Genomic DNA, 26,316 nt, shown 5'->3' with positions numbered 1-26,316 from the left:
AGAAATACGTGATCCAAGGAGTATTAGCAATGTGGTAGGGATTCTGGGAGTGTCATTTGGCACAGCTGATCCAGCGATCTGGCTTTGTAGCATTGTAGAGTGTTGAGTGATGTAGTGTGGCATTGGGACGATACAGGGAGCCCATTTTCTGGCAGTTGTTACATCATTACCATCACAATGGCCTCAACAGCTGATTAGTGTCTTAATCTCCTTGTTTCGTTACTTGAAGCAGTGGCGGTTTATGTGGAACCAATATGCAGTATTATTATACCCCTATTAAAACTATTAGATGTGGGACCAATGCTAGACCATTCAGCCCATCGAGTCTGCTCTGCCATTCCAGTCATGGGTGATGTATTTATCCATTCAACCCCATTTTACTGCCTTCTGGCCATAATCTTTGATGCTATTACTAACCAAGAACTTATCAAATTCCACTTTAAATATTCAAGTTAAGTTTATTATCACCTTGCAACCAGACGGATATAAACCCAATGACTTGACCTGCTGGCGCTGATGAAAGACTGAGGAAAGAAAGGGGAGCTTTCATAAGTGGCACCAAAAGCTGAGTGGCTGGATCAGCTCAACGGATGAGGCAGCATTTGCGGATGGAAAAACATTCGCCGGGAGCATTGTTGAAATAGAGCTAAAAGAAGTATTGAGGACCGTTTCCACCCAGTACCATCTTTGCCCCAATGTCATCAGGAAGGAGGTACAGGAGCATCAAAATCCGGACTGGTAGGCTGGGAAATAGCTTCTACCCGCAGGCTGTGAGATTGATGAAGAGTATCTTGTACTGAGCAAATCACCTCCCCCGAAAATTATATTTATTTATTTATTTAAATTTATATCTTTATGTATACAGTCTATGTGATTATTATGTATTTCTGTGTGTCAGTTTGAATGTGAGTGTGGGTGGGTGTGTATGTGTGGCATGTGGGGTGTGTGTGTGTGTGTGTGTGTGTGTGTGTGTGTGGAGTGTGGAGTGTGAGTGTGTGTGTGTGTGTGGAGTGTGTAGTGTGTGCATGCACGTGAGGGGTGTGTGTGGATATGTGTGTGTATGGAGCGTGTGTGTGTGTGTGTGTGTGCCTGGGGGTGTGTGTGTGTGTGTGTGGTGGTGGTGGTGTGTGTGTGTGTGTGTGTGCGGGTGGGGGGGGGGTGTGTGTGGGTATGTGTGTGTTTGGTGTGTGTGCGGGTGGGGGGTATGTGGGTGGGGGGTATGTGGGTGGGTGTGTGTATGGGTATGTGTGTGTTACTGTGTGTGTATGGAGTGTGTGTGTGTGTGCAGGTGGGGGATGTGTGGGTGGGTGTGTTTGTGTTAATGTGTGTGTGTGGAGTGTGTGTGTGTGTGTGTGTGTGTGTGTGTGGAGTGTATTTGTGTGGGTGGGGGGGTGTGTGGGTGGGTATGTGTGTGTTAATGTGTGTGTATGGAGTGTGTGTATGTGTGTGTGGGTATGTATGTGTTTGTGTGTGTGTGTGTGTGGAGTGTGTTTGTGTGGGTGGGGGGTGTGTGTGTGTTAATGTGTGTGTATGGAGTGTGTGTGTGCGTGTGTGTGTGCAGGTGGGGGTTGTGTGGGTGGGGGGGTGTGTGTGTTAATGTGTGTGCGTGTGTGTGTGCAGGTGGGGGGGTGTGTGGGTGGGTGTGTGTGTGTGTGTGTGCTGTGGAGGGGGAAGAGAGCTGCTGTAAAAGAAAGGGGGAGAGTAAAACAGGGGACAATATGTGATTGGTCGACTGGGGAGAGATGAAGGATGACAGGCAGGAGCCAGGAGGGGGAGACCGAGGGGGTGGAGTTAGAAGGCAGGTGAGTGATTCATGCCAGACAGAGGACAAAAATGGAGAGAAAAAGGGGGTAGATGGAGCCAGATTCGGGGGTGGGGGGGGTGGTAGGAGGGTGATGGAAAAGACAGCTGCTGGAGAGTGATAAGCAGTCATTTGCAGTCACTTGTGAATCCTGCATAATTGGCTTGTGCATTGCCATGTTCCCTCACTTCCTTGGACTTCCTCTCCCTTTAACAAATGATAAGCAGGAAAACACTTCAATGTGAATCTTAAGGCTGGAACTTCCCCACACTCACCAATCTGTCCATGGGCAGAGTGACTACACCGACCATCCTCTCATCAGTGCCATACGGCTTTGCACGCCTTCTCGATTCATCCTCCAATGAGCCTTTGGACACAGATTTGAGGTTACCACACCCCTGCAGTACCTGGAGAAGAAGCAAACCGTCAAACATATTCTGCCAGCATCTGAATGGACTTGGTACCAGGGAACCCTACAGCTCAGAAGTGGGCCCTTGTAGTCTGTGCCAAGCTATTAGTCTACCCAGTCCCATCGACCTGTACCAAACCATATTCCTCCATACCCCTCCAATCCATGTATCTGTCCAATTTTTTTCTTAAATGTTAAAATTGAGCTTGTATTCACTTCAGCTGGCAGCTCATTCCATTCTCCCACCACTCTCTTTGTGACCAAGTTCCCCTCATGTTCCCTTTAAACATATTGCCTTTCCCCCTTAATGCATGCCCTTCAGTTCTCCTCTTACCTCATCTCAGTGGATAAAGCCTCCCTTCATTTCTTGTATTTCTACCCCTCTGTGAAATCTCCCTTCATTCTTCTATGCTCCAGGGAATCAAGTCTTAAACTGTTTAACATTTTCATGAAACTTAGTTCCTCATGTCCCAGCAATATTCTTGCAAGTCCATAATCTTAATTTTGACAGACAGCCATTTTGGCTCCCACGAGTCCATGCCACCCAATTTATCTTTTTATGGCACCTTCAAGCAGGGAAAACACCTGTCTATTAAGGTGGAGGTTCTTCGTCCTTATGGCTAAAGACGTGGCTTTCTGAATGCGACATGGCCGGCTCTGGGGCACCGATTCCAACCCTTCCCAGGGAAGGATAATCAGCAGACTGCTGCGCTCTGGCGGCTGACCTGAATGTACACCCGCTGCAAGCGGCTGGTTAGGGGTGGGCTGATGACGATGTCAGCCCGTGACCCATCTCCCTGCTCACCCCTCTCCCTCCATGACCCCCTCAAGGTAGAGGTGGCAGGCAGGAGCTGGCGGGGTAGAGGTGGCAGGTGGGAGGCATCGGGGCAGCGGGGGCTGTCAGGAGCTGCCAGGGGGCAGCCTGTGTGGGCTGTGACAGTCTCACGGGGCCACTCTCTGCGGTTCAAAATGCGGCTGAGCAATGGCTGTCTTCCCTACCCACGCAAATGGAACTGTTCTGGAAAACACAGAGAAGTTCCAGGTGCGTGGGGGATTATGGGTAGGGAAGATGCTCTGCTGCATTTTTATGATGGGTGGAGTTACGGCATCAGTCGTCCCACCTCCATCGGCTCTGGCGGGTGCTACGAGGGGCCTCTAGATATGAATGGGATGCAGGAGCAGCCTTTTAGGCCTGCTGTCTGAAAGGCAAGTTTTAAGTTTTCGATCTTCTCTTGTAGTCAGCCTCCAGGCAGAAGCCTGATGTGAAATGGACTTTAGTTTCCTTTCCCTGTGTTTTTGAAGCTTTTTTATCTTTACTTTGGTCGAATGGAATTTGCTGTGATGGCTTTATGCAGATGTCTGAAATTCATTCCCGAATTCTCACTGTACCTCGCACCCTAATCCCAGCTCCCCTTCAGGAGTCCAGTTCTACTGACAGATCTGCCTCTACTCTCTTCAGGGATTGCTGGATCCACTCTATTGCTACCCTGACCCCTCTTTTGATCCACGTTGGTGTCCTTGCAGATCCACATCCTAGCTAAGGGGCACTCGTGAGAAAAATGTGGTATTACCCAACATGACTTTTCTTCTCCTGAACTCAGTCTCCTTATTAATGAACCCCAGCGTCCCACAGGCCTTCTTAACTATCCTATCAAACCGTACGGTGACCTTGAGGGATGTATGGATTTAAACCACAAGGTCATCCACACTCTTAAATAAACAACCATTAACCCTGTACTCAGCCTTCTGGTTTGTTCCTCTAAAATGCATCTCCTCACACTGATCCAAGTTGACCTGATAGTAATGTGCAGTGACATTATTTTGAAGATTAACAACATAATCCATCTGTTGAACATAAAACCTAGAAATCTAAAGAACGCCCCAGACCCTTCGGCCCACAGTGTTGTGCTGACCTAATAACCTACACTAACAACTCTTAAAGGATCCTTTTGTTCACCTCCATGACCGTTGTTGGCAGCCCGCTCCATGCAACTGCCATCATTTGTGTGAAACCATATCGCATTCATCTCCCCCCCACCCCCCAAGCGCCATAAATCTACACCTCTTCATGTTAGCCATTTCAGCCGGTGGACAAAGCCACTGACCACCCACATGATCAATACCTTTCCTCATCTTTTAAGCCTCAATCAGGTCACCCCCCCGCCCTCATCCTCCAAAGAGAAAAGACCAAGTTCGCTCAACCTATCCTCATAAGGCATGCTCGCCAATCCAGACAACGTTCTTGTAAATCCCCTCTGCACTCTCTCCATCGTGCCTGTAGTGAGGTGACCAGACATAGTATTCTAAGTGGGGTCTAACCAAGTGTAGAGATGTATTATGCTGACTGCTTGATATTGGTTATGATTGTAGATTGGCTCCACCCTACTGGTATAACAGATGGTGCAACTTATCCCACTGGTCAGTAGCGGTGGCTTCTTCTGTTAATGAAATGATATGATATGTCTGGTCCTTGCTTATGGCATATCAATTTTATAACTCATTGTGGGCTTCAGCTGTGAGGCAGCGCAGGCACAGTCCCTGGATAGCCCTTTCAGGGAGAGCGCAAAAACATCTACACTCTCACCTGTTTGTTGCTTCTGAATGTGAAGGCTGGTGCCTTGCGAACAGGGTGTTCTGAGGCCTATAATAATAGGGTCTAAGGAGACCATGGTCTTAAATAGTTGTGACATTAGCTCAGAGTTCTTGAACTTGATTTCATGGATAATAAGTGCCAAAATTGACTTGTAGAAGTGGCACCAAGAAAGGGCATGAACATTGTTACCCTTTTCACCACAGCAGAAGAGTCTGAAACAAGTTTTACAATAGTGGGGTAATATATTTACTGGGTTCTCGGGGTGAATGGACTTTGGAAAATACTGCCTGAGGTGGCTGTGGAGTAAGAGACTCAGACGACATTTAAGAATCCCCCAAGGTTAAAAGGCTACAAGCCAAAAGTGCTGGTGAACAGGATTGATATAGAGAGGCAGCCGAGACACAGAGGCCTGAAGTGTGGCTCTACAAGTCTATGAAGGAAGGGTTTAACAACAGGCTATCCATACAGGGCAGGGGAACATCAGAAAAATGATGGCAAACATCTAAATCTCAGCACTTCCTTCAAAGGGTGGGCATTTTTGCGAGACTGCGAATCCAACTGGTCAAACTGCTTTATGCGACTGGCCTCCTGTACAATAGGTCCAGTGCAAGTCAAAATGTGAGCCTTATTTGCAGGCTTTTCCATTAGTGCAGCTTGCAGGATAAAGGAGCCTCTTCCACACTTCTACTCAGAATCAAGGGAACACTTAATGTCACTCTGCACTGTCATTTTACTAGAGGCAACATTACTCACATTTATGTGTAGCACCATTAACAAATATTCAAGGCACTTGACAGGAATGTTAATCATAGTAAATGAGACCTTGATCACTTGCCCATATCAAAATTGTGTTCTAGAAATTGGGGCTGTAGGATGGCATCGGAAGGGGGCAAAAAACCTGGAGAAGCAGAGGGAAATTTCAGAGGGCAGGTCTGAGCAGGTGAAATTAAATTGGTGATGTTCAAGAGGCCAAGGCCAGGACTGAAGTAATAAAGCTCGACAGTCCAATGTATCGTTGCAAAACACAAGCAATACCTTTCTGGTTCCTTAACTTAGAACAGTTGGGTTTAAGTCACCGTTGAAAGGCGAGATTTCCAACAGAAAGCATAGGTCTCCTGAGCTAGGAGCACGCTTTGGTAATTTGGTGTAAAGTCAGCAGATGACAATGGCATGTATGGACGTTCCATTCTCAATGCACCAACCTGGCCCAATGCAGCCACTCTCGAGGTTACCTTCAACATCTTTCTCCGCACCTTGAGAATTACCCTCCAGTGTTAATCCTCACAGAACAGAGAGGTTGTAATAGATTCAGAATGAGTAAAGCAGGTTCAGTGGAGACATCACGAGGCTGGGAGATGTTTGGGGTGGACTGAAGAAATTCACCTCATTGAAGAAGATTGAGAGATAAAGTCAATTGAGAATCATACATAGATTACAAAAACAATGGATTGTTGAGGAAATGTGATGGGAGCATTGTCAGCAATCCTGTATGATCTCTGATCTCCAGTATCTAAAGGCCAGCCTTTCTCATCTTGATGTTCATTCTCTGGTAAAGCAGAAGAAGTTGGGTATGTGTGGCTGAGAATCAAGATTCAATTTATTGTCAAGTAATAAAGACAGAGAAACATTACACACAATTTGTTTTCGTCTGCTGAAAGGCAGACAGATTCATCATCGGCAGAAATGCCTGAAGCGCCTCTTACAGTCAGAGAAAGAGAAGCAAAAGACAGTCCCCCCTGAGATGTAGAGTGCCATGCACTCCTGCAGCCCCCACAGTCCAAACCATCAGCAGCCCGAGCTCCAGATCAGTACCTCAAACACAATCGGGAACCTTTCAGCACCCTCTAGCGTCCTGGTTCCGATAGCTGGTGCCTCTTCAGCCAGTCTTGACTGCGGTCGCTAGCAGTCCACAGCCTGAGTCCCTTGACCACAGTCACCAATTCCTCGCCCTGAGTCGCCAACAGCCCGCCATCGATGTGTGTTCTTCAGTCTCAGATCCCCTCACTGGTCCTATCTTGGTGATCTCTTCTGCTTCTCCTTCTCAAATGGGTGGTGCTTCATGTTTTCTGGTGCCCTACAGCAGTCCTCTGCTTCCCCAGAGTCTGTAACCCCTCGTGGCTGCTGCCGATCAGTGGCTTCGCCAGCAGACCCCACAGTTGCAGAAGTTTTAAAATAAAACCACCATCGGCTCAGTTTGCAGGCCATTTAAAGCCTGTACAGAGCTGATAGCAGCTGGACTGGGCAGTTGGACCCTGCAGGAGCGCAGGGAATTCACTCTCTGCTCTCCTCAGGTCCATTTTCATCCTAAATCTCCAGCACAGTTACAATTCCTTGCAATGCCAGGCCCTGTACTAGGAACTGGGAAGGCAAAAACACAAGGCACCAGGGAAGGAGATCGTGCCACAGAGCAGAGGTTAGAACACAGCAATCCATGACGTCAGCCAGGAGACCTGGGGCCTCTCCAATTCAATGTGGGCTCAGAGCACAACAGTGCTTGGAATGCAGGAGGATGAAGGGCAATCTCAGAGAGGAGATTGGGTGAATAGACCATCAAACACTACAACATAGAAGCAGGCCCTGCCTCCCTTCTATTCTTGTTGAACCATTTTTCTGCTGTCCCCACAGACCTTCACCTGGATCGTACCCCTCCATTCTCCTCCCATCTATGGATCCTTCCAAATTTTTCTTACCTATCAAAATTAAATGTGCAAGTGGTTCAAACTTTGAAGATGTTCAAGGTTGAACGGCTTGAGCTGGAAGTTTGTACCACACTCCCACCACTCTCTGAGTGATGCAGTTCCTTCTCATGTCGCCTTTAGACTTTGCCTTTTTCACCCTTAACCAATGTCCTTTCATTTTTATCTCACCTAGCCTCAGTGGAAAAAACCTGCTTCCATTTACTCTATCCTGATGACTATACCTGCAAAAGTGCCAGATGGATTTCAAGGTCGCCACGCAGTTTGATAGGATAGTTAAGAAGGTCTAAAGGATGCTGGATTCATTAATAGAGGGATTGGATTCAGTCATGGTGCCACTCTACAAATCTTTAGTAAGTATTGTGTTCAGTTCTGGTCACCTCATTATAGGAAAGATGTGGAAGCTATTGAGAGGGTGCAGAGGAGATTTACCAGGATGTTGCCAGTCTTATGAGGCAAGGTTAGTGGAGCTGGGATTTTACTCTTTGGAGTGTAGAAGGATGAGAGGTCTACAAGATTATGAGAGGCATGGATAGGGTGGGCAGCCAGTGCCTGTTTCCCAGGGAAGGATCACCAAACACAGAGGACATATGTACAGAGTGAAGGGAGGGAAGTTTAGGGGAGACATCAGGGGTGAGTTGTTTACACGGAGAGTTGTGGGTGCCTGGAATGTCTTGTCTGGGATGGTGGTGGAGACTGAAACACTGGGGGCATTTAAAAGACTCGGACAGACACATGGATGAAAGAAAAATAGAGGGTTATGTGGTAGGGAGGTTTTAGTACTTTTTTTAGGAAGGAATATATGGGTCAGCACAACATGAAGGGCTGAGGGGCCTATACTGTGCTGTAGTGTTCTATAATATTAAATACCTCTATCAAATCTCCCCTCATTCTTTTACACTCCAGGGAATAAAGTTCTAACCTGTAACTCAGTTCCTGAAGTCCAGGCAACATCCTAGTAAATCTCATTTGCATTCTTTCAATGCAATTGATTTCCTTTCTGTAGTTGGGTGACCCAAAACTGCACCCAATATTCCAAATTTGGCCTCACCAATGCCTTATACAACTTCACCATAACATCCCAACTCCACCACTCTGTACTTTGATTAATGAAGGTCAATGTGCCAAAAGCTCTCTTTGCAACGTTATCTACCGATGATGCCACTTTCAGGGAATTATGTATTTCTATTCCCAGATACTTCTGTTCTACTCCATTCCTCACTGCCCTACTATTTACAGTGTATGTCCGATCATGATTTGTCCTTCCAAAGTGCACCTCACCTCTGCATTAAATTTCACCTGCCTTTTTGCAAACTAGCTGATCCAGATCCCTCTGCAAGGATTGAAAACCTTCCTGTTCACTAAAATGCAGAGGGCGTTTTGCTCAAAGTAGAAGAATTGAAAACCAGAGGGGTTGGGGAGAGACTAAAGGGAGGAACCTGAGGGTAACTTTTTACACATATAGTGGTGGTTTGTCGAATGGGCTGCTGGAGAAGGTGGTTGAGGTAGGTGCTATTACAATACGTAAAAAAACAATTTAGGCAGCAGCGTGGATCGGATGACCCATAGCATGGAGGGATATGGGCCAAACCAGGCAGGTGGGACTAGTGTGGGTGGGACATTTTGGCTGCCGTGGTCAAGTTGGTTCAATGCTATATGGCTTCGTCACTCGGTGTTTATTACAAATGGGCAATTCATTGTGGAGGTCGTAGAGAAGAGTGATCATTGTGCCAGATTTATCTTTGATTTATTACTTCACCTCCAAAACAAGATCCATCTCTGTGTACATTTGATCCAACTAACTTTGACCATTCAACAACTCTTCCCCAAGTAATAGATTAGAGCATGTTTCATATTTCCTTACAACACTGAAGGAGGCTATTTGCCCCATTAATTCTATGCCAGCTTACAAAGCAATACCATCCCCAATAACTTTCCTAGTAACCTATTCCCCCACCCACACTCCCCTCCTCCATTAACTTCCTCCCCACCCCTACAGTTAAATTTAAATGTAGACATACAGCATGGTACCAAGTCCTTCTGGTCCACAAACCCGTGCTGCCCAATTTCATCCAATTAACCTACAACCCCCTGTACGTTTTGAAGGGTGGGAGGAAACCAGATCACCTGGAGGAAACCCACGCAGACATGGGGAGAACAGACATAGCTGGAAATGGTGATGGGGGAAGTCAACTGCCCAACAAATACTCTTCTTCCCAATGATCCTTACCTTTGAAGAGATGTGGGCCCTGTTATCGTGCATAGTTTGTATTGCTTCGGAGATCTTCAAATTAATTGTATCAACCAGCGACTCCATGTTTGACGGACCATTAAACTTGTCGGCCACCTGAAGCATGGAGTCTGGAACATCAAGCAAAACACAAAGGGTGACTGAGGACATCCCTCCTCAACAGTAATTCCACCACACCACAACTGGAAAGTCCCTCTTTATATCCCTTTGCTTCTCTACCTCCTTCTCTTCCTCGAAAGCCTCCAGCCTCCAGCTTCAAGCCTGGGCTCTCGGTCTAGCTTCCTGGGATCTGATATTTGACTCAGCATTGAATTTTGCCTGATTATTGCCTTGGAACATTTTCAGTGTTAAAAGCAATATATTCTCAATATACTTTCCTGTTGTTTGACCAGTGTGGATTTCAGCTGCCATAGCTGTGCTGGCAATTAACTTTCCTAAAATCTTTCCAAGAGCTTAATATAGCTCCTTCACACTGTCAGGCTGTAGCCCCCCCCCCCCCTCCCCCCCCAGCCTATATCTTCATCCTCTTTGTTCAGATCCACTTTCATCTGTCCTGGCTTTCCCCTTGGTAGAGAATAATCTTTCATAAACTCTGGTAATAGCATAAGTACAGGGGTAGACTATATGGCCCCTCAAGTATGACCCACCATTCAGTGTGATCATGATTAATCTGCCCTCAGGCCTCGTCTATCTCCTCTACTGTTAACAGTTCCCCATAGCCCTCAGTTCCTTGTCAGGGTGCAAATAGGCCCACCGCCCACTATGTAAAAAAAAAAATTACCCCTCCTGCTAAATCTCCCCCCCTCACTTGAAACCCTTGTCCAGTAGTTACCAATTCCCCGACTCTGGGCAAAAGACTCTCTGCCTTCACCCGATCTAATCCTCTCATGAATTTGTGCACAACTATGAAATCATCCCTCATCCTCTTACGATCCATGGAATAAATGCCCCAGCCTGCTGAACCTCTCCCTCAAGCTCAGAACCCACCCCCCCCCCCCCCCCGCCATGTCCTGGCAACATCCTTGTAAATCTTCTCTACTCCCTATCCAGGTTGACATTTTTCCTGCAGCAAAACTGAACACAAATGAGGCCTCACCAACATCTTTCACAACTGTCATCTGACCTTCCAACTTCTATACTCGATATTCTGTCTCATGAAGGCAAATGTGCTGCAAGTTTAATCTTTCAAAAATTTACCCAACTTCTAGAGCACTCTGGGGTAGAGAATTCCTGAGATTTACCACCCTCCATTTGAAGATGTTCTTGTGCGTCTCAGTTTTAAATGACCACGGCCAATTTCCTTGTTCGAATTCTCCCACTAGTGAAAATATCTCATCATCTATTCCCGAGGGATTTTGTGTGTTCAATAAGTTCACTTCTCAGTCCCTGAAACTCTGAGGAATACAGATCTAATTTATTTTGCCCTTCATGGGACGACCCTCTTGACCCAGGAAAAGGACTTTCTGCCAATACGTCTGCCAATCAAGAAAATTCACAAACGCTGCAAGATCCCCAGATGATTAAGAGGGACGAAGATTAAACCCCCCCCTCCCTTTTAGGAATCGCCATTTGCCGAGTGTTCCGTACACACATGAAGCTCTCACCGCTGTGAATCTTACCGACTAGGTTCCTCCATTCACTGTCCAGGTCTGCCTGATTCGCTAAGCAGCCCTTCAGGATGTTGAGGCAGTAATTGTTGCAGGGTTTCACACTGGCCATGCTCCGACAGTGAGGGCAATACATCAGTCTCATCATGGCTCGGGCACACTCAGGGCTTGGAGGCACCTGTTAGCGTAGAGAGGTTGGATGTGGGGTGGTGAGGAAGGTGGGAAGGGAAGGCGGAGATGGTGCAAAAAGTTAGTGCAACCTTGATTATTGTGATAGAACCACTTGGCAGTAAAATCCCACTGCCTGCAATTTATCCATTGGGAGCCGAAGTGCCACTTCCTTGGAGAATGGCGTGCATTTGAAGGATTTACCTATCTACATTTCTGTATTTATTGTCTCTTTTTAATTCAATAATCAATGGATGTAATTCTCAAATGTGCTGGAGGGGCTGAGCAGGTCATGCAGCATTCATAGAAAGGAAAGGGGAACCAACGGGCAAGGTATGACCAAAACCAGGCAGATGCATGAACAAAAAGGGGGGGAGGGGGTGGAGGGGCGGGAAGGAGAGAGGAGGAGGAAGGAAGGGTTGGGGAAGGAGCACGGGCCAACAGGTAAGAGATCATATGTGGATATGGGAGAGGGGGGGTAGAAGAGAAAAAAGCAGAGAAGTGATAGGGGAGAGGGTAGCTCTCTGATAGGAGAGGGAAGGGAAGGGGGGTGGAGTTGGGGGAAAGGGATGGAGAAAGAGAAAGATATGGAAGGAGGTTAATGGAAAATGGAGAAGTCGGTATTAATGCTGTCTGGTTGGTGGGTTGACTGTGTTATGAGCCCAGAGGACCCCAAAGCCCAGTAGCAGTAGATATTCACCGACAAATGGTTACTTAAACAAAAGTTGCTTTTAATTATCTTTAAACATGAAAACAGAATCACACATTAACTCAACTAACCTAACTTAACCCTCTTCTAATTCTTAGCGCATGCATATTAGTGCGTGTGTGTGTGTGTGTGTGTGTGTGTGTGTAAGTTCATAAGAGTTCTTTGATTCACAGTCCAATCTCACTTTTCATTCCTCCAAGTTCACTAGGCTTTGGTGCTTGAATGGTAAATGGTTACCGCTCAGGAAGGTTCTTGTCAGTTTTCAGAGAGAGATTTGTTGTTCGCTGGACACCCACAACTAATTCCTTTTTATTCAGCCATTTCAGTATCTTGCCAAAGAAACTTTCCCCATCATGGTTCCCCAGATGATAACCTCTTTCTTTCAGGTCACCACAGAGTTCCTCATTGTTTCTCTTATTTCAAGTGAAACATTAGACAGCCAGTCCTCTCCTCTTATGAACCACAAGGGCTTTGACCAGGCTGAACTAAGCATTCACAACCCATCTTCCAAATGGGGTTTTCCACAAGCTTGCCAGCTTGTCCTGTTCCAGCCCCAGCTGCTGCTGCTGACTGTAAAACTGCAGAACTGATCTCTGTCTCTCCCTCTGAGAAAAAAACTGTTTTACTCTCTCTGCTTGCAAAACCACACGACCCTCTTAGAACAGCAAGTTCCACTCCAGTCAGTCTGTGGCTCTGACAAGTTATTTCATCTGTTGCCTTTTTGTAAACAAAAATCCATTGGTGAAGACTTTTGAGCACCCTCCAAAGCTTTTGCAAAGGCTCTTGGCCCTGACATGTCTAGCATGAGCAGAATTCTAATATTTTAAATAAGATATGTTTTAAAGTGTTTGTATGTGACCAACACTAAAAACCCTGCCCCAATATATCACCCAAAAACATAACTATATGCAATACAAACACAACATAATCTGTCACACCCGTCTGGTTTTGCTTATACCTGATGAAGGGTGGAGGCCTGAAACATTGGTTACCTTTTGCTTCTTGAAGGTGCTGCAAGACCTGCTGAATTTCTCCAACATGTTTCTCGACTTCAGCATCTGCAGTTTCTTGCTAACTGTTTTTTTTTAGAAAGTACCAGTTTGGCTGCAGCTTGTGAGAATTTTGGTGCAATTCTACATTGTGTACAATGTGCATGACAATAAACATCATCATTTCATTGGAAGGGGCCACTCAGGCTTTGTCAAAATTTTGTCCCAGTTGGATCCCCAGCAACTCAGGTCAACTCCCAGGCCAACCTAAACCACACGCACACTGGGGTCACCATTGACCAAATGCCGGCGCATCGCATTCTGCTGTCCTTATTACTCACTTCATTTTTTTTCTCAACGACACTATCCGAAGATGGGATAAAATTCCCATAACAAACTATATTTTTTTAAGTCAAAATTCCATCCTCTTCTCTCAGCTGCTGGATACAAGAGAGATGTGGGCCGGCATATGGGACTTGCTCAGATGGGCAAAAAGGGCAATCATGGATAGGTGGGGTTGAAGGGTCTTTTCCCACGCTGCACAGCTTGATGAGTCTCAGAACACTGGCTAGTTTTGTCCAATGCAATCAGAGGTGGAAAATTGTGTGCACCCTCTCCAATGACTGACCTGAATGCATTTAGTGTTCAACAAGCAAGATCTCTCAGCACAGCCAATTCTCTCTCAACCTTCAGCTCTGGCACCTATTCAAGGTCCTTGGCAATGAGCCACATGTTAAAGAAAATATTCCCATTCATTTCCATATCTCTAAAGTTATTTTTATCATGCGAGGAGTTTTCTTTAGGATTAATCAACTCATTAGATCAAACTTAGATTGCAGTCCTCAGCAACTAAATTCCAACCAGATGCAGCAATAGTTGACGCCCTCCAGACTTCTTAAAGTCTTGCTCATAATTAACTCATTGTCTCATTCGTGACTCCCTGCCCCTTTGAAGAGGGACAAGGTCGTCGATATTTAATCAGCACAAGTTGGGTTTTCCACTGACCGTATTCTTTCAATCCTTCAACAACTATTCGTAAAGTTTTGGAAATAAGTAATACAGTCCTTTCATGCCCCACTAGTCACACTCCAGAGGCCAAATGTCGGTCAATTTTTAATTGTGTTCCATGACCATAAAGTTCAGAAAGTTTTGCAAGGAGCTCCGGTGCAGTGCTGGGAGGGTCTTATGCTGTAGCCTTTATCCCATCAAGCCTTTGCAGTGGCTACACCGAGCTCCTGTGCATTGGAATGTGTCAGTCCGCAACACTCAGCCACAACAGCAGAGATGATCAACACATTTCATGGGGGTTTTGACAAAAAGGATTCAAAGAATTAGAGACAACCCTTTCCATCCAGCACATAGTATCTTTTACCCACTACCATCAATCAGGTGGAATGTTCAGGAGCATCAAAATCAGACTGTTGGGCTAGGAAATAACTTCTTCCCATGAGATTGATAATCAGTATCCTGCAACCGAGTCCATTTTTACCAAATAGTTACTTGTATTTAACGTTATATCTTTATGTATATCTGTGATTATTATGCGCTGTGTATTGTGCATGTCTGGGTGTGCTCCATGGTTCGAAGTAACAATTGTTTGTCTGGTTGTTCTGTAATATGTAGTCAAGTTTCTTATCATCCGATTGAACAAATAAACTTGACGAAACAGTGTTCTCTGGTCCTCGGTGCAAAACATGAAGGCACACAACCAGACATAAGACACATAAAGCCAAACAATACATATTCAGGACAAGTATTTCATTGAGAAAAGAACAAACTGCCAGAGGAACTCAGTGGTGCTGCCTGAAGGTGTTCATTTCATATTCTTCTCTGCATAAGCTTTTGTACAGTCAGCACCTTTAAATTTCCAGGAGTCACTATCTCAGAGCAGCTGTCCTGGACCCATCATATTAATGGCATCGTGAAGAATGCATGTCAGCGCCTCTACTTTCTCAGGAGTCTGCGGAGGTTTTGTATGACCTTGGCAAAATTCTGCAGATTTGCTCCCCACTTTTGAGAACATCTGCAGGGAACGCTGCCGTCGGAGGCCAGCAGCAATCATCAAAGACCCAGCAAACGCTCTGTTCTTGCTGTTGCCATCAGGAAAGACTCGCACCACCAGGTTCAGGTACAGGTGCTACCCTTCCCCATCAGACTCCTCAAGGACAAACTCAATCAGGGACTCATTCGCACTTTATTGATTTTTAATATTTTCTCTTTATTTCACAGTCAGTTTGTTTACATTTGTGTACTGTTTACATTTCTTTATTTTTTAACATGTTTGCGTAGAATTTATTTTTTTGGAGCCAGCCTTATCCTGCCATCCCCTCCCCCCCACCCCCGAATTCACCAGTGCCACCCTGGCTCCTGCTGGAGATGCAACTGCCCTTTTTAGAACTTCTCTCCACTTTAACTGCAGCCACATTCCAACTTAACTGCCTCTGTCACGGTCTCAACTCAATTAGGTGACCGATTGAATTCTGGTGATGAAGCAGAGGAGCCTGTCTCTGTGTGTACAGGCAATGCTCCTTTCATGTCAGCGGCTCTGTCACGAGAGTGTTGTGTTCACATAAAGGATGACCTATTGTGGACCCGGAACGCGAAGCAGCGCCTACTCTTCCTGAGGAGGTTGAGGAGGGCAAAGCCACCCCCCACCCCCCAACATTGTGACAACTTTTTACCATGGACCATGGAAAGCATCCCGTCTGGCTGCATCATGGCAGGGTCTGGTAACTGCAAAGAGGATCGCCAAAACGGTCGAAAAGATTATTGAGATTTCCCCTTCCTCTATCGGTGACATTTTCTGTGACTGTTGCTTAAATAGGGCTCAAGGAATGATTGAGGACCCTTTACCTCCAGCACACAGGATCTTTGGCCCACTACCATCAAGAGGTAGTACAGAAGCAGCAAAATCAGGACTGCCAGGCTGGGAAATAGCTTCCCAGACTGTGAGATTGATGAACAGTGTCCTTTAACCAAGTAAATCATCTTTACATTTCAAATATTTCTTTTAAATTATTTCTTTATGTATACATGTTTATTATATGCTGTGTACTGTGTTTAGATGTATGTACAACGTGGTGTGGAGAAACGATGTTTCATCAGGTTGTATCAATGATAAGACAATAATAAACTTGAACTTGGAGTAGTCATTGCTATTAATTTGGATTGGCACAAAGCACACACAGCAAAAAGATAATGACCGGTTAGTCTGCACTGTTGCATTCAGCTGAGTGGGACACCTTGGAGCACTCTTTTTTACATTTTTATGTTTTACTTCCACCTGAACAGCCAGTAAAGACCTGAGTATCAAAATTCACTGAGAAAGAACACCCCCAGCAAAACAAGTCCCTCACCTTTCAACCCTGCACTGAACGAATGCGAGCTCAGGTTCTTAGTATAGGGCTTCTCAAACTTCTGCTGCAGAGGTAAAGGTTTTGACGACCAAACCAAGGTGATAATCTGCCCAGAACAATGGAGGCATAAAACTCCGTCAAATACTCCCACTCCTTCTTCTGCCACACTCTTCTAATAATAGAATAGTGAGGGAAATAAGCCAGAGGTGATCTGAGATAGCACCAACTAATCCGTGGAGACATCTGCTTTTCATTTATTATGATGTAACCTGACAGGTCTGTCTTCTCAATAACAGGCACTCCTTTGTTGGATGGACATGCAATTGTTTTAACTCTGTTTCCAGGCATATTCTCAACAGGAGGTGGGAGGATTTTTACAGCGCACTTGGCTTCAGGGGAAAAGTATGGAAGTGGTAACACCTGATCATTAAAATCTGTCTTTGCATGTCTTTCACACACAGGTGCACAACCTTGACTGCCAAAAGGTTCTTATCACACTGTACTTTTGAAAGGATGAGTAGGTGAGCTAATGGGAGAATATCTTGGATGTGTTTGATTGCAAACAACAACACAGAGCTTCTTTAATTGAACCAAAAGCCTAATTGTTAAACAAACACCGAATAGCTGGAAGAACTCAATGGGTCAGACAGCATCCAAGGAGTGAAATAGACAGTCAAGGTTTGTGGTTGGGACCCTTTTCCTAACTAATTTATTTTGTATCCAATGGTTAAAGCTTTGGGAGGAAGCTTCCCAAAAACATGGGATTCTGAAAGTAACCATCCTGTCCTGCGTGCATGTTCTCTGACCTGATGTGCAGTGGCTAGGCATTGAGCTCAGTGCAGACTGCAAACTGAAGCTGAAACAGCTCTGGTTCCTATGTCTGTATGCTTCACCAAATAAGGTTCAGTGGGAGAACTGGTTGGCATCACCACCACACTGGCAAATTTGGTGAGCAAATTGGCAGCCCTGCTGAAAACCACTGAGATCAAATCAAGCCCACGGGGTTATTCTGGGGAGATTTTGGACCTGAACTCTGATGTGCATTACACTCAATTCTCCTGCACATACGAAAAAACCTAACAATTTTCACTCAATCAGGACACTGGAGAATTTAATACATGCATAATTTCTCTTCAATGAAGCTATGCTGAACTGGAAATTGATTCCATTGCAATGTTTCTGGGCCATTGTTCATTACAGAGAAAGATTTCACACCTTATGCTCCCAAGATCAAGGGGCAGGTGAAAAACTTCTTTCCAGTCTCCTGTCTGTGACTATCCAAAACTGGAGCCTTTGCTGTCTCCACTTGGATAGTTGGAGCCAAAGTAATACTTGTGAAGACTGTATGATCTCTAGGCCCATCTGCCCCCTGTGCTCATACTTCAGAGAGTCAAATCCTCAAACCCACCTTCATTTTTTTCCTTTAACTCTTTATAGTCTTACTTGATAAATAATTGTTCAAGTGCCTATCTTTTCTACAATAAACTATTCTGACTGGATGTATGTTTCCATTTAGCTGCTTGGATATTATGTCTACGTCAAATGAGTTTTACAAATCCAAGCTTTTATGTCTTACACTCCTTCCCAAATATATATTCCAAATTAAACCACTGGAATCACCATGGAGCATCTTTAAAGTCAGATCATAATGTTGCAGCCTGTGGCCTCACCTCAAACATACCCAGCTCATTCCAGACGCACTCATTATCAAAGTATTGAGTAAGGAGTTGGGATGTTATCGAGAATCTGTATCAGACATCGGCGAGACCCAATTAGGAATATTGTGTGCAGTTTTGGTCACCAAACTGCAGGACCAAGATATCAGTAAGATTGAAAGCTGCAGAGAAGATTTACTAGGATGGGCTTGGACTTGAGGAACTGAATTACAGGGAAAGGTTTAACAGTTTAGGACTTTATTCCCTGGAATGTAGAAGAATGAGGGGAGATTTGATACAGATTTACAAAGTTATGAGGAGTATAGATAGGAGGCTTTTCCAATGAGGTTGGGTGAGACAAGAACTAGTTTACATGGGTTAAGATGGAAATGGGAAATGTTTCAAGGGAACATTAGGGGGAACTTTTTCAAGCAGAGAATGGTGGGGAGTGGGGAGTGACGCGCCAGCTGAAGTGGTCAATATGGGCTCAATTTTAACATTTATGAAACACTTGGACGGGCACACGGATGGGAGGGCTATGGTCTGACTAGATGGCCGAAGGGCTTGTTTCTGTGCTGTACTGTCTATCAGTGTCAGACTCCCTTTGTTTCTCAGAGATCAATACATGAAACAGGTACACAATCCTTTATCCCGAATCCTTGGATGTCATTGTGTTCTGAAGTTTGGATTTTTCCAGATTTCAGAACAAAAGCTAGCTGCCCCAGATTTAAGCCCACCCGAATTGTGTTGCCATATACACCCCCATCCAGTCATGCTGGTGTCTCTCTCCCTCTCGCCCAGGTGAGTCACGTTGCTGCCTCTCTCCCACCCCCCCCATCCCACCCCCCTCCCCGCCCAAACTAGTCATGCTGCTGTCTCCCTCTCTCCCTCCACTGTACCAGCACCAGGAAAAAAATGTCATCTTTGGAGCTTTCCGGATTTTAGATGTCCGGATAAAGGATTGTGTACCTGAACTGTGATTGAAAATAAAAATGCAGGAGCTTGAAATCTGAAAATAAAGCAAAATGCTAAGCATGTCGAAACTGAGAATCAGATTTGAAACTCCTATACTTGAATAATTTAATATAACTTTGATGAAGGGACTCAGTTCTGAAACAGTAACTGTGTCTTTTCCCAAAGATACTGCCTGACCGGCAGAGTATTTTTCAGTATTTTCTCTTTTGATATTGTGCTGTCTTGAACTTTGGTGAAAACTGCAACATTCTTCCAACCCAGGAATCTTCCAAGCTGAACACATGGGTTAGAAAACTCATACCTGGGTTGCCTCTCTGCGTGCCATAACAGGAAACTGGGGTGCACCTTCAATGGCACTTGGATATTGACAGCAGACTTGTGAAGTGGTAAGTCCAGAACTGTGGCAGCCTATTGCAAAGGGAAAGATTAACTTGCTGGCATTTAGAAGGGAGATAGGGTGGTGAACCACACCGAATGCAGCTTGGACGAGCTCTGGAATAAATCATAGATTGTGGAATTATATGACTTTCTTATGATGATGACGAAATGAGATTATGAATGACCTGATCAGCGTAGCGGTTTGTGCAATGTTCAGAGATTGGGCTCGAAACTGGGACTGTCTGTAAGGAAATGGTACATTCTCCCCATGGCATGTGGAGTTTCCTTCAACAGAGTCCATCCCAGCTAGCCTGTGTCATCTTCTCAGCCCATAGCCTGGGTTGTCAGCAGCTAGTAACTCGGCAGTTCGAGCCTCCTGCGATGGCTGAGTACACTGCAGAATAGCTGCCTTAAAGGGGGGGGAGGGGAGGGGGATCTTCCAGCTTGACCTTCCCAACTGTAAGGGGCCTATCCTCATCTCTTTCCATTTTCACCCAGAAGGTGCTGTGAACCCATTGGGTTACAAAGACATGTAGGGTTGGTATGACAATTGAGTGGCATGGACTGGAAGAGGCTGTATTGTTTTTTAAAAAAGAGTTCCACGCCTCAGATTTGGTGAACTTGGAACACAGCTGAGTACATCAGCTTTTCCAAAGCCTCTCAGCTGAGTGGTACTGCACTCTTCAGTTCCATTCCTGTCTAGGCAGAAGTACCCACAAAATTGCCTTCAGTTTCAAGAGTCATCTATACAGCACAGAGACTGTCCCTCCGATTTGAGTCCACACTGACCATCAACAATCTCTTTATGGAAATCCTACCTTTATCCTTCATTTCTTCCTGCCACTGTATTCTCCCAGGTTCTATCACTGACTGATGCGCTCAAATCAATTTACAGCAGCCAATTCACCAACCGACGCTCATCTTTAGGATAAGGGAGGAAACTGTGCATCAAGGGTTAACCCATGCAGTCTCAGGGAGAGCAAGCAAACTCCACACAGACAGTGCCTGAGGTAAGGATTGACTTGGGGTCTCTGGTGTTTTCCCAAAACATATAATGATCTCATCCTGATTCAATATCAGTGCCTCCAATGTACCCTGGTTTATCTTCTGCGCCTGTTTCTCGCCCACAAAATGCCCCAGGCAATATCATCCACTCAACAACGTCACATGATAACTCTGTAGAGCTGCTATACACACTGCTTCAGTGACCCAGGCTCACTCCTGACCTCCTGCCTGTCTGCATGGAGTTTGCACGTTCTCCCAGTGACTGGGAAAAATCTGGGGATTTCCGTTTCTTCCCACCAATTCCCAGAGCTGTACAGGTTGGGAGGTTCATTGTCTGCTGTAAGTTACCCCTGGTGTGCAGGTGAGTGGTAGAACTGAGGGGTGTTAATAGACAAAATAATAAACATTTAAAAGTACGATGTATAGGATAAGGGAACAGAATATGGCCATTCAGTCCATCAAATCTGCTCCACAATTTAAATCATGGCTGATGTAGTTTTCCTCAATCCTGTTCTTCTGCCCTCTCCCCATTACCTTTGACATCCTCACTAATCAAGAATTGATCAACATCTGGTTTAAATACACCCAAATGTCATGGCCTCTGCAGCCATTTGTCGCAACAAGTTCCACAGATTCACCACCCTCTGGCTGAATAAATGTTTACTCATCTCTGTTCTGGTGGGACATCCTTTTATTCTGACTCTATTGTCTCTGGTCCTAGACTCTCTCACGACTGGAATCATCTTTTCCACGTCCACTCTCTCTAGCCCATCCCATCTGAAAGCATGACCACAAAGCCATCAATTCTGTTACCTAAATAATTTAAATACAGCATGAAATGTAACAGACCCAACTCTGCCCCTGGCAGAAAACTACTAGTTAATGGCAACCAGCCGAAAGACTCCCTTTACTCCCAAATCTTGCCTTCTGTCAGTCAGCCAATCTTCTACCCATGTGTTATATGTGGATCACAGAGAAACACGTGGCCTTCCTGCCTGTCTGGAATATTGTGTATTGTGGGTGGTCACATGTCTTCCCTGTCTTGAATATTATTTGGAAGTCACAGCACCTGCTAATCATGGTTAGACTCTGGTCACCGATCTTAGAACCTTTTGCAGTGAAGGTCAACATATCATTTGCCTTCTTACCTTACGCAGCTGTACCTGTACTCTGAGTGACTGCTGTACGAGGGTGCTAAACTTTCTTAGTGCGGCCACATTTTCCACTCTAGCCGCATTTAAAGAATTCTCTGACTTTCATTTTTTTTCCCCACTGAGCGGATGATCTCACATTTATCTACGTTATACTGGAATTGACCTCTCACTCAACTTTGGCTAAATTGCCTTGAAGCCTCTTTCCACCTTTTTTATAAGGCAGAATCTGACCAAGTGTTGTGTCATCAGCAGACAAAAATATTATGCTCAATTCCCTTATTCAGACCATTGTGAACAGTTTACACCCAAGCACAGGTCTTTGTAGCGTCTTATTGGTTGCTGTCTGCCATCCTGGAAAAGCTCCATTTATTCCTACTCTATCAAACAGATTTATTGTCAGATCAGCTGACATACAACACAGAAATTCCTTCTCCTGCAGACGACCACTTATTGGTCGTGCAAAAAAAAACTACACGATGTACAGATGTAAACAAATAAATTAATGTAAACAATCTGAATGTGCAATACAGAAAGAAAATAAAATTAATAAATGCACAAGTATGAGTCCTTAGATGAGTCCCTGATTGAGTTTGTTGTTGAGGAGCCAGATGGTGGAGGGGTAGCAACTGTTTCTGAACCTAGTGGTGCGAGTCTTGGGGCACCTACACCTCATTCCTGATGGCAGCAGTGAGAACAGAGTATGTGTTTGGTGGTATGGATCCTGCTGCTCTCTTTTTTTTCCCTATAGATGTTCTCGATGGTGGTGAGGATTTTTCCTGAGGTGTCCTGGTCTGAGTCCTCTACTTTTTGTAGGGCTTTCCACTGAAGGGTATTGGCGTTCCCATACCAAACCATGATACAGCTGGTCAGCACACTTTCCACCACACCTCTGTAGAAATTTCCCAGGATTCCTGATGTCATCCCAAACCTCCACAAACTCCTGAGGAAGTAGAGGTATTGACATGCTTTCTTCATAATGTCATTGGTGTGTTGGGTCTAGGAAAGATCCTCTGAGATAGTGAACTCCAAGAAGTTAAATGTACACACCCTCTCCACCTCTGATTGCACACCTGTAGTTTTCCCTTCTTGAAGTCAACAATCAGCTCCTTGGTTTTGGTGATGTTACTGCGAGGTTGTTGTTGGTCCACCATTCAACTAAGTTTTCAATCTCCCTCCTGTAGTTGACTCATTGCCCCTTTATATAGAATCCACTACTGTGGTATCATCAGTGAATTTGTAGATGATGGTGTTGTCATTCTGAACCACATGGTCATAGACATGTAGAGAGCAGAGCAGAGGACTAAGAACACAGCCCTGTGGTCCTCCAGTACTGATGGAGATTGTGAAGGAGAAGTTCTTACCAATTCTGACTGACTGTGATCTGGAGATTAGGAAATCCAGGATCCAATTACACAGTGGGGTGTTGAGTCCCAAGTCTTGGAGTTTGCTGATCAGTTTTGAGGGGATGATGGTGTTAAATGCTGACCTGTAGTCAATAAAGATCATACTGATACATGCACCTTTGCTGTCCAAGTGTTCCAGGGCTTTGTGTAGAGCCAGTGAGAAGACATCCATCATAGACATGATGCTATGATAGGTGAATCAGAATGGATCCACGTCACTGCTCAGACGGGAGCTGATATGCATCAACACCAGTCTTTCAAAGCACTTCATCACTGTGGATGTGAATGCCACTGGTAGAATTCAATCCATTCTCTCCTACCTCCATACTCTAACTTTCTTTGGGTTTAGAAGGCAAATGGGAACAGCCCAAGGACGTTGTGCTGAAGGGCTTGTTCTGTACTCTATTCCTCCATGACTGTTATGTCAGACCTTAGGAAAAGCATTCTGAAAATCCAAAGTAAAACATGGAAGTCTGCAGACACCGTAGCTCGAAGTGAAAACACAAAGCTGGAGAAACTCAGATCCAACCGCGTCCCTTATATAGCAACGGTAAAATTACATAACTGACGTTTCGGGCTTGAGCCCTTCAAGTTATGAAAAACTGTCAGCAGGCATCCAAATAATTATTTTATTACATTTGCTGCCCTCCAATCCAACGGAATGGTTCAGTAATCTCCAGAATTTAGGAAGATGACAAGCAATGCCATCAGTGTGTTTTGGTTTATTTCTGTCTGCCTGCAGATTGGGAAGCTTTGGGATTTATAAGCCTTTAATTGTTCTAGCACTGTGCTTTTTTAAACCAATAGTATTTTCCCTTATTAAGGTCTTTGTTCCCTCACATTTCAGGAAGGTTTGTCCACCTTGAGTTGACCTACTCAGCATGTAGATAATCTAGAAAGGCATCTGCCAGATAAGTATTTCCACAGTGAGTGCAGACTAGTTTATTGGACTTGACCAGGCAAGTTCACAGAAGCCACTGGCTCCCTGCCATGAGCGAAGCAGCTCTGGCATATGGCTGGAAACATAGTTCCCGAGCTCTGCAACATTCATTGTTGAACTGGCTAAGGTACATTGCTTGTGCAAAGCCAAGACTTTGTATCAGAATTGTATCAGAATTCAGCAAACCGGCAGCATAGAGCTCAGAAAAGATTTCTGGATTTGGTTGTATCATAGTTGGAGAACATTTCTGTGCAGGGTGAAACCCTTGACTGCTCAGTTGTCTGAACAGTATTGTCTCAAGCAGTATTACCTGGCTGTGTCAATGTAATTAGACACAAGTACAATCCACATGTTATGACCCTGGTCCTCCCATTTAATTGCTCTCCTCACCCCTGTGCTGCCCAATTTACACCCAGTTAATCTACACCCCCCCCCCCCCCCAACCCCAGGTATGTATCAAAGAGTGGGAGGAAACCAGAGCCCCCGTGGGAAAACCCACGCAGACACAGGGAGAATGTACAAACTCCTTGCTGGGGTTCTGACTCCAGTCCCGATCGCTGGCGCTGTGAAGGTATTGCGCTAGCCGCTACGCCAACTATGTCACCCCATGGAGTTGCTCTCTCTCACAAGACTCAGTCTACCCTATCACAGCCCTCCTCTTTCCCATGTGACCTGCATCCACAGTACAAACCACCTGGGATCCACTATCTCAGAGGCCCTTTCCTGGACCCAAGATGCTAATTTCATTTGAAGAAAGCACAACAGCACCTCTACTTTCTCGAGAGTTTGAGGAAGTTTAGAAACCTTGGCAAACTTCTACAGATATGTGGTGGAAAGTGTGCTGACCGGCTGCATCACGATCTGGCATAGGAGTGCCAATACTTCAGAGTGGGGAATCCTGCAGAAGGTAGTAGGCGCAGCCCAGTGCAATACAGACAAAACTCTCCCACCATCATTAAAATCTACATGGAACAATCTCTAACAACCAGGACACACTCTGTTCCTGCTGATGTCATCTGGAAGGAGGTATAGGAGTCACAAGACTCATATCACCAGGTTCCGGAACAGTTCTGAATAGTTTTCTATATTGTAGTTTATATTTCCCTTTTGTATTTGTCTCTTTCTTGTGAACAGTTTACAGTTACTGATAAATAGAAATACTACTTGGCCCACAAGGGGGAAAAAATCGCAGGGTTGTATGTGATATTATATATATTTTAATTTTTAAATATAGACATACAGCACGGTAACAGGCCCTTTTGGCCCACGAGAACACGCTGCCCAATTACACCCAATTAACCTACATCACCAGGACAGCTCTGGATCAACATACAGCTGCTCTTCATCCACTACAGTTCAGCCTTTAAAACCATTATTCCCTTAGTGTGGTCAACAAGCTCTGTATCCCTGTACTTCCCTCTGCAACTGCATCCCTCAATGCTCTCAAATATCCAAAGCACTGGGATTGAAGAAATCTGATGTAAAATTTGCAACCAGTACACATGGGAAACTCACATGAGAAGTGTCTAAATAAATGCTGAACTGGATACAATCACCCAGGAACGATTGCTTTATTACATTTCATTCAATGGTAAGTGCACTTTCTGGATGCTGTTTTATAGGATTAAACAATCATTACTGGGTTGGTCTCCCTTATTTATTACAATTTTGGGACATATTAACTTGATTAAATGAATATTTTACCCAAATTGTTGTACCATTTTCAAGCGTTACCAATTTTTATCCCCAAATCCTTTTTCAGCTATTCTGCGCGTATTTGGCAAGGGGAAGAAACCATGTATAAACAAAGCCTATCTTATATTAAATGGAGGATATTCACTCCCAGATTTTCGATTGTACAATTGGGTGATTAATATACATATTTTACTTTTATTATTATATTTGGATAAGTCAATGAATCGCCCTTCCTAGGTAGAAATGAAATTACAGTTTATAAGAAAACTTCTATGTTGGCAATTTTAGGATCCTCTTTACCAGTTTCCTTTTCCAAATTAACAAAGAATCTGTTGATCAAAAATAGGTTGAGAATTTGGGCTCAGTTCAGGAAATTCTTTGGAATTAAGGGTTTTTTCACTGGCTCATCCAATTATAATCGTCTATTTCAACCTTCTTTGTTAGATGCAGGCTTCAAGGCATGGCATAGAAAAGGTATTCAAAGTTTTAAGGATCATTTTATTCTAAATAATTTTGCGTCTTTCGAACAACT

At 44.8% G+C, this 26,316-nt stretch overlaps 1 protein-coding gene and 1 long non-coding RNA gene across 2 annotated transcripts in view; one reads left to right on the top strand and one right to left on the bottom strand.

Annotated features, from left to right (window-relative positions):
* Positions 1-26,316, bottom strand: part of LOC138742232 (glypican-1-like) — a 191,994-nt gene that overhangs the window by 21,459 nt on the left and 144,219 nt on the right. Inside the window, exons 4-6 of the mRNA XM_069896344.1 lie at positions 11,370-11,535; positions 9,730-9,860; positions 2,077-2,208 (exon numbers count right to left, since the gene is read on the bottom strand). Of these exons, the coding sequence (XP_069752445.1) occupies positions 2,077-2,208; positions 9,730-9,860; positions 11,370-11,535 (429 nt within the window). The remainder of the gene's footprint in view (positions 1-2,076; positions 2,209-9,729; positions 9,861-11,369; positions 11,536-26,316) is intronic.
* LOC138742233 (uncharacterized) lies at positions 243-26,316 on the top strand. The gene is made up of 4 exons (XR_011344009.1): positions 243-738; positions 17,041-17,257; positions 19,471-19,595; positions 25,324-26,316. It is a non-coding gene; the product is annotated as an uncharacterized lncRNA (long non-coding RNA).

Source organism: Narcine bancroftii, chromosome 9 (assembly GCF_036971445.1).
Source record: "Narcine bancroftii isolate sNarBan1 chromosome 9, sNarBan1.hap1, whole genome shotgun sequence".
Lineage (NCBI taxonomy): Eukaryota > Metazoa > Chordata > Chondrichthyes > Torpediniformes > Narcinidae > Narcine > Narcine bancroftii.
Note: the sequence above shows the minus strand (reverse complement) of the source record. Positions and strands in the feature narration are given on the sequence as shown.